We start from the raw sequence: 9,337 nt of genomic DNA, 5'->3' as shown, positions 1-9,337 counted from the left end.
ATTATAATACCCGTATACGTCTGTCTGTCTGTCACGCAAAATGATACCGAAGTAGCGAGACGCACGCTATGCGGTTTAAAAAGAATGGGCAATTCCGTGGATTTTCCACGGGCCACTGATTAGTTTGCTATAAAGATGGTGGGAATGTTACAATAACATTGAAACATGAGAGGATTCCTGACTAGACAATGTTCAAAAAATGACCAAAAAGTATTTACAACTGAAAGGAAATTATCCAAAAGACTTATTTTATTGAAGATCCTTCTGAAAAAGTATGAACCACGGAGAATATGTGTCAATAATATATGACACTAGAACAAACACATTAGATTAATATCTAAAATCTTGGGTCAGGCATTAGGTTGCTTTTTTTGCTCACAAGTTTCTCAGCTACACTCTTTTATAAACACAGTCTGGTGATGTAAGGCAGACATTGACCCTTCGGATCGTATTCATCTGTGGAGGTGAATTCAAATACAAAGTCGCACATCACACTGCTGTTTAAACGCAGTATAAGTTGCTTTCAGGAACGAATTCTGCCATAGTTCAAGTTGAAAGGTTGCTAGGCTAAGTGAAGGAAGGAAAGATATGTAAGCCTGAAGCCTACTCAGCATACTCAATTTTTGGCCCACTTCGAAAGTTAGTCTTAACAAGTGGGTTGGTTATAAAAAAATTATCTAGTTAACATTTGTAAGGCGTTTTGAAAAATTCTATTTTATATATAGCTCCATATCCCGCTGACTATTAGTAAAGTTATGGAATGTTTTTATCTATTTATTATCAGTATATCCTACCATTATAAAAATAGATTTACTATGGAAAAATAATTACTTGATTTGACATAAAACTTTGTAGAATCAAGCGCTGAAGAACATAAACCACAATGGTTTCATCGTCCTCGTAATGTGCAAGTGAAAAACGAGGACTCGATCAAGTTGCTTTTGCTAGCAGCAGTAACTGTAACAGCAAGGGAACCTCATTAATTATTCATAGAACCAATATTGGTTGTGAGAAACAGCCTGTACCAAGGTCTTGTGAGCCGTAAAGTAAGTGTGATCGCCTTCGACATCAGGCAGCAAACCCTGGGGACGAGGATGAAGTTGCAAAAAGTTTACTTTTTTATATTTAACGAAACAAAAGATGATACCAGGTGTTTCTCACAAAGATGTTTAACGAAATAGAAAAGCAGTCATACAGAAATAAAACGAAGAAAAGGATATTTAAAACTGCCCAACTGTCTTGTATTAATAAAACATTATTGTACAATAAAAGTCAGATTATTCCTGCTATGCTACAAGCCTATACAAATCATATTATTTTAGGCTCTTTTAGATATAAAAACAATTTTTATGTGTTGTTATTCAAATATGAACGTGTTTCTGGAATTATCATTTCAGAACACAAGGTTAAAGAAATTATAAAAAGATGATATTCTTTCCTTTTTATAATGGGCGGGCTTTGAAATAACAAAGCAACTCAAATTAAATTATTTTCTGACAAAAAAACGCAATAGAAACCGAAAAATAAATTTAACTATTCAAGCAAATGTTTATGTGAATCTATTTGTCTACTTTCAATTTTATTTGGCTGTCTAGCTGGATCACTCAGGCGTTTAATGATTTTATGATTTTGATTGTAATGTGGTGCTAAGATTATGGGTATCTTATATGTATTCTATTTGTATGTGAATATAATTACGACATTAGAATAATTCTGCTTAGAATATTTCTGCTTCCTATTTCTAAGTTCACACAGAGGAAAGAAACAAGTTATGTCGACAGATAAAATTCGCTTGATCCTCTTTTTCATTGTATTATTATAACCTATATAATAGTTCCATCAGTAATTTGGAGTGTTTTTCATTTTTTTAAAGTAATACTGATAACATGGTTTAACCTCGAAACAGTAGTCTACATTATTAAATAAAACTAGTCGTTAGCCTGTCAAAAAGTCACTGAGAATTCACCCAGTGAAAAGATTTAAAGAAATTCTCCATGGAAATAAATGCATGGGTTCCATCGTTCTTTATCCCCATACCCCCCTTTCCTCCTAGCTATGCCCATGTTTCGGCTGTCATACGTATTAAGTAATAAGTACCGCTATTATTGAAGGAGATAGTTTCTATATCTTTAGCGTGCTAACGCTAGCGCATGTTTTTGTTCTAAGAAAATTCGTGAGTATTAGCAAATTTTACTAACGCTTGCCAATTCTGCAATTTTGTGAACATCGTCAATGTGTTGTTTTTATCTGCTATTGGAAAGTAGAATATTTATATATGTTTATTTAAAGTATTCTTTGATTATGTTTGTGTCAGGCTTCGCTCAGTTCACCGCTTCTATATAGATATTTTAGTAACAAAAAAGATAGCACTAGCACGCAACAAATAATGTATCAAAACTACTGGTTGTGTATGATCATGCAACTTCATCTAGTTGTTACTTGCCAATCAAGTATTTTATCAGGAGCAGCTACAATTAATGAAGCAATACCAACATGTGACATGCACAACAAGTCCTTGTATGAAGTTAGACACTATATAAAGGGTTTGCATATAAATAATGCAACACATATGTTCCGTATAAATGGGTGTTATTCTGTAAAGCTCATTGGAAATGTCATAACATATTATTTAAAGTCGTTGGATTTTAATGTCCTAAGCAAGGTGAGAAGTTTATGCCTACGGACCAAAAAATCATTCGACAAAAGTTAAAAGTCTTTAGCATCGTTTAATGCTTGGGAAAATATTTCCATTGATTTAAAACTACCCCTCCTGTTATTTTGAAAAGTAATAAAGAATACATTGTTTTATTCCAAAACCAGGCACAAATTGGCAAGTATCGTTGAAATAACAGGAAAAGCTAAGTCAAACAATATTACCATAAACAATTGCTTAAAAAAAACAAAAAGCTGATTTTTTTCATTCATTTAAAGAAAATTGTTCTATTCTTGTCCAGACCACCTGTTCACCGTCGAGTTACCTTGGAAACAGGTGTGACGTCAATCGAAAATGTTTTAAAGGTCGCAAGGCTATGATAAGAATGATTAAATGTTTTTAAATTTCAATACATAAAACGGCTTAAAATGTTTTAACCACCATCCTTCATTTTAGCTTGATTATTCCAGAAGAAGAACATACCTTTGTTTAATCAGTTGGTTTTATGAATATTTTAACGTTCCAGTTCTAATCATTACAGACAGCAGTACCGAAGACCACGTCAATAAATTTATCCAGCAACAAAATAAACCAACGCAATTCTTTTCATATCAGTACACAAACAATACCGTGTTTCGAGATGTCTTATACTGGAAGGTGAAAGGATACAAATTATTTGTTTTTCTTTGTTCGTTAAAATGTTACGCAGATATTATGACACTAGCTTCTAATGCCAATCTCCATGAAGAAAAATACATGTGGGTCACTGAAAAAAAGGAAGTGATGTTAAACATTAATCCGCTTGGAAATATGTTGATTGTTGATGCAAATTCATTAGAAGAACCTAATCCTAAGTTAGTGGAATGCAGTTACGGCAAATTTAAAGGGACGTTAAGGTGAGTACCATATTCTCTATTTTAAATCCCTATCATTAGCACAAAAAATACTATCAATGTGATTGGCTAAGAAAAGATCGATAAACGCATTATTAGTTCACATGGAAAATATGACTGCGCAAAATTTGCAGGAGTCTGGGAATGTTGTGTGTTAAACAGAAAATATTCGGATTTCGAAAATAATTTAGAATATTATGAAAACAAAACTTCTTAAAACAAAATTGTCGTAAGTGGGAACAAACAACTTTTCATTAATTCTGTCTGTTTGTCTGTGACATACAAATGCAGATTTATTGGTCACAATCTTCTACGCAGTGGCTGTTAAAAATTTCTATCAAAATTTTCCGTATTTTATAAAACGGTATTTCCGACAGGAACAAACCCACACCAACTAAATTTTATTCAGGGTAAATTAAATTTATTGTTCGTTTTCATTGTCTTTTTTATTCATTTGTGGATAATGCGTAATTAAATGCTTAAATTTATCGTCATTGGGAAATAAAAGAGATAATTCATTGTTTTTGTCTGTTTTGTTAAAAACATTTATTGTATTTCGTTTCAGGAATCATCTTTTCAGTCTTTCGCACTGTTGATAAACTAGTTATCGCACTGAAGCCTCGGAAAATAAGACATATACATTTTTACTCTGTACCGTGCGATAAGTAGGACTTATAACATGAAATCTTTAGTACGATAATCATCTTCTCCTAATTTTTTAAAAAATTTTTTGTGTTTGTTTTTAAACCCTTATATTAATTCTCAGCTTAGTTCCAGAAAAATAACATTGTCGTGTTTAAGAATACGTGATTAAAGTTATACTAGATATAATTTCAACGTGTTTAAGTAATTGGCAACAGCTGCCATTTGAATATATGCCACACTACAAGCTAACCCTATTAATACTGGAGTGGAACACATATGTACTGCACCCAAAACCTGGGTTTTATTTGTTTCTAATAAGCAACTCTTTATTAAGAAATTTTTAAAATTACTTGTGGAGAGTTACTATAGCAATCTAGATCAATGAACCATAATGAATTTTAAACTTTATAGGACGTTAATTAATTAAAGCAAAGTAAATTCAGATAGATGTCTATAATCTCCATTATCACTTGAATTTGGGATTACAGCGGCTAAATCTTGAGTTTAATGAATCAACTATGCTCACTGCATAATATAAATTAAAAAAGGCAAATAAGGAACTAACTCATATTCAAACTTTTCTAAACATTAGACTAGCATAATGCATCAGGGGGGGGGGTCCAAAATGGTGCTTATTATATGTTTTTGTGTCTTTAGTGTCAAATCTTTCGGGTTAACAATACGTAATACACACAGCAAAGAAAAATTTCCAAACATATATCACGTGAACGAGAAAAAGAGTTGGCAATCGCTAACAAGTGATAACTTAAAGTCTATACATCTTGGCGAAATGAACTTTCCTCATCGAAAGCATAAAACAGTTGTTAATGTCGTGACAATAATTGAACCACCATTCACATCATTGTCAACAGTAAAACCAACTTTATCTGGAAAGATATGCGATATAGGAAATTTATGCTGGGTATATGAAATGCTAAATACAACATTAAAAGTTAAAGTACCTTACTGTTGTATTGGATTTTGTATGGATTTATTGAATGAACTAAAAAAAGATTTAGGCATAGATGTTAATATGTATTTGGTGGAAGATTCTGTATATGGCGGGGAAAACAATGGTACCTATAATGGGTTAATAGGAGATTTGTTTTACGGGAAGGCAGATATCGTTTTGGCAGCTGTTACAATGTATGAATGGCGATTCAAAATTATTGATTTTACTGAACCTTATATGATCAGTGGAATCAGTATTGGTACTGTTGTGCAAAAAAAGGGACCCATGTTTTTTAATTTTGATTTATTTTCTCCCATTTCCATTCGTTTATGGTTAAGTACATTTGCTATTGCTATGGTTTTGGGTTTTCTGTTATGGTATATGGAATATCTTGTAGCGAAAAGAAACATTTATCCATGGAAAGAGAGTATCTTGTATCAAATTGGATTAGTGTTTCAACGCGATATGGGAGGTCAGAATCCATTTTTTGTCAGCACCAGAGTCATTGCATTGTGTGGTGCATTATTTATGATGATTTTGATGTCATCATACACTGCAATGTTAACCACAATTAAAGTGACGTACTCTTCCCATTCCACAATCACTGGCTTCAAAGACGACAAGGTTAATTTTTATATTCTAATATTATAATTTAAATCTCGGTGCTCCAGTTTAAATTAGAATCCTTGATCAACTTTAAAAAGGACAGATGCCTTAGTCGTGGTAAAGTTTATTTGAAAGAAAAAAACGAAACAAAAGTGAAACAGTTACCTTATTTCTGTATGATTTCTCTGATAAGAGACTTCTACATGACATTGAGGAAATAGCGCATTCTAAAAATAGATTATCCACTTATTGTATGCATGAGAAGGGTACTTTGGTAGAGCCTGTCTTTTGTTTTAAAAAAAATTCATATTTAAAAAGGGGTGATTAAACACCGTTGAAATTCTTTCTACTAATATTTATTTTGTGTCTGCTGCATGACATTAAATCTTATCTCTATTTCTGTTTATTATACCAAATCATTTTTGATCTTTGCTTAACTTAGTTATAAAAGCAGTACCTAATCCTGCGCATTTCCCACTGGACTTTTGCTATGACTTTGGGTATACTGTAGTAGCTTATTCAATTTCATTATTACTGCAGTTACTCTGTTTTTATCTTTGCATAATGTAGGGTGATATAAATTCTATAACCAATCAATTTATGACTATCTACTTTTTTAGATCACCAATCCTACAAACAGTTTTATCTATGCAACCTTAGCACATTCTGGTATGGCGCAGTTGTTTCGGGACAGCAGTAAATCAGTGTACAGGACCATGTATAGGTTTATGGAAAAGCACAATTATTTAGATACAGGCAAAGCAATAGAAGACTTAAAATCAGGGTATATATGTATTTTCCTTTATTTCTTTTATCGGTTTTGTTACTAGACACAGATCGATGCCAAAATTCTTTTATGTCCTATGATAAAGTAAGATCTAATTTTCATCCAAATTTATCAATATTTCCTGCTTGATTTCTTCGTCACATTCTTTCATCTGAGAAATTAGTATACTTATGTGGCAAAAAGGGATAAGGATAATAAATGAAATTATATTGATTGATTGATCTATATGTTATGAAGCTAGATTTTTCAGGTATCTTAAGTAAACAAGACGCATAGTCGAGTGACGTGGTATCGAATTAAAGCAACACGTGTTTAGAAAATAACATTTCTACGTCATTGTTTTTGTTGTGAAAATGCACAGTCTTGACGAATGAATCCCATTGTTTTCTGAACTAAAAATAAATTTTACCCTCAACAAATGTCCTTCCGTTATCTTTAAACCGCATAAAATGAGATTATTCTGTCAGAAATTAATCGTCTGTATAGCTAAATTGCATTTCCATTTTCAACTAGAAAACTGAATGCAATGATACACGACATGACAGTCCTAGCGCAGCACGTAAGCGCCGATCACGACTGCAGCATTCAAGTTGTTGGTGATCCAATACCAGGTTCTGGCTATTCTTTAGCAACATCTAAAGGTTCCCCATGGAAATCGAAAATTAGCGATCTTCTTCAAAAATATAAAGAGAGCGGTTTTATTACAAGATTAGAAAAAAAATGGTTGTCGAATAACTGCTTAATTAAATCACAAGAACATACAATTGATCAGGCAGAAATGAACTCATTCGGTGGGCTGTTTATAGCATTAACTGCTGCTTCTATCGTCGCAATTGTGATCTTTTTTGCTGAACATATGGTATGGGGATGGAAGTACAAAGCATGCAAAACTTTGTGACATTATTTGTGTTGGAAATAAAAGAAATGGGTTTTAAGAGGCGCTGATGCGTATGAATGCATTTTTGTTGACCACTGCATTAGTACGCATAAAGACAGAATCTTGTATGAAGTATCATGCCAAATATAGCACGGAGAACTTTCACATATTTATGGGCTGTGCTCTTTTTATAAATATTCTTTGCATAGCTGTAAATACCTTTAACTTCTTGGGAAATTGAGACTAAAACAGTGAAATTTCTTATCATTTATAATTTTAGTAGTTTTCTTAAGTAAGAAGCAGTATATGTGATGAGGGAAGCATTCACTTACAATTAAGGGGTAAATATGTTAGAAGGAAACTCTAGAACAAGAAAGAACTTAACTCATAATATACATATTCTATGTTTTTAATATTCTTAATGTACAGCCTCTATGAAACTTTTAAAGAACTTATATAGATTAACATATGAGTAATATTTACATTAAACTTTACATTATAACTTTAACCCTATTTAGTCCTATTTAATACTATGTTGCATGACTACATTACTTACTGAGTTTCAATATTTATCTATTAGACACATGCATGAAAAATTTTTAGGTCTAATACCTTTCAGAGGCTTTGATATTGGTTGTTACTCGAAACTACCCCTAAAAATCTCTATGAAACCCTTATAATAGGGAAAATATAATTACTTTTGTTAGGATTATGTTAAGAACTTGAAACTTACAACACAATTTTGTTTCATCAGGAAGAATCATTTTGCATGTTTTGGTCACGTGATTATTTCGATTTACTGATTTTTTTAAATTGTACCCGAAAATCTGGAAAAACTGGACTTTCGGACAATATTTGGCAATTTTTCATACGATCTATGTAAAAACCGGAATATATTTTACATAACTTTTATTTACCTTTCAGAAATTTCAAACAGAATGTAAAAATTCGCTCTAGAATTTTAGTAATTGAATTTAATGACGTCACAGAATACTACAAACTCATCCATGTAGTGTGCGCTCTATAGGCATAATAGCCTTTTCAAAAGGAGTTTATTGCAACGTCAGTTTAAGTAGAATAAAGCTAAAATAATCACTGACCAATTTTATTTGACGGAATAAGTTTTTATGAAAGTAGCCTGTGGTTACAAAATTAATTGTAGGTAAAAAATGAACATGTAGTCTCCTTGAATCAATAAACTTTAGACTTTTCCCAAAGTTTTTACAACAGTAAAATTAGAAATTTTGTCATGCTAGCTCTCTGGCTTTAGGATAATCCCCTTAAAATCTGAGTTTGTAGCTAAAATAAATTAACAAATAAAACTTTCCTGATTATATGTATTAGTATTTTTATTAACTTTAAAGATGGTTGCGAATGCATGGTCGTTAAATAAGTTTTTTGTGGTAAGAAAATTTGAATATTTTAATGTTTCTTTCGGGGTTGGAAACAATACTGAAATACAGCAACGCCTCGCATATCTCTTTAATAATAGCCGTATTCCGTCTGTCTGTGTGTCCGCGAAAGCCGCGTCCTGTGGCGGAAACACGTAATTTTTAAAATGCGCACCAATACCAAATGCGATATGTTTTTACCGACTTTGTATCGACCGCTCGCGCGTAGTATACTAACCACGACGCCTGATTCTTTAAAAAAACAAAGATTTTCGTGACCAAAAAAAGTCCAAGAGTTTCGCTTAAAAAACAATTTCGTATATTTTCGCGGCTTATTGACAATAAGTTACTATTTAATGACCATATTCAAAATATATGCTCTACGGCTAACTATAAACTCCATGCTCTCCGTAGATTAAGACAATATTAAACACTGAATAAGGCTAAAGTCTTAGCCTCTACAATCATCAAAAGTCCATTCAGTTATGCTGCGATAATCTTGATGTTTTGTAGAAAAAAGCCTTATAAAGAAA

The 9,337-nt window shown here is 32.2% G+C and overlaps 1 protein-coding gene across 1 annotated transcript; it reads left to right on the top strand.

Moving 5' to 3' along the window:
* The first annotated feature begins 2,118 nt into the window (after positions 1–2,118).
* On the top strand, positions 2,119–9,030 carry LOC130635905 (glutamate receptor ionotropic, NMDA 1-like). Its single transcript, XM_057445430.1, has 5 exons — positions 2,119–2,662; positions 3,110–3,549; positions 4,849–5,767; positions 6,370–6,533; positions 7,050–9,030. The coding sequence occupies exons 1-5, from the start codon at positions 2,387–2,389 to the stop codon at positions 7,432–7,434; spliced, it is 2,184 nt and encodes a 727-aa protein (XP_057301413.1). The 5' UTR covers positions 2,119–2,386; the 3' UTR covers positions 7,435–9,030.
* Positions 9,031–9,337: the final 307 nt, after the last annotated feature.

This window comes from Hydractinia symbiolongicarpus, chromosome 3, assembly GCF_029227915.1.
Source record: "Hydractinia symbiolongicarpus strain clone_291-10 chromosome 3, HSymV2.1, whole genome shotgun sequence".
Classification (NCBI taxonomy): domain Eukaryota; kingdom Metazoa; phylum Cnidaria; class Hydrozoa; order Anthoathecata; family Hydractiniidae; genus Hydractinia; species Hydractinia symbiolongicarpus.
The sequence above is the reverse complement of the archived record's forward strand: the minus strand, read 5'-3'. Positions and strand labels throughout refer to the sequence as shown.

Bases quoted from the DNA above. Each gene is read 5' to 3' on its own strand.
- LOC130635905 (XM_057445430.1), top strand. From the start codon at position 2,387: ATGTATCAAAACTACTGGTTGTGTATGATCATGCAACTTCATCTAGTT. The intron at 3,550-4,848 runs GTGAGTACCATA...TTGTGTCTTTAG, and splicing joins AAATTTAAAGGGACGTTAAG to TGTCAAATCTTTCGGGTTAA. The intron at 5,768-6,369 runs GTTAATTTTTAT...CTACTTTTTTAG, and splicing joins CTGGCTTCAAAGACGACAAG to ATCACCAATCCTACAAACAG.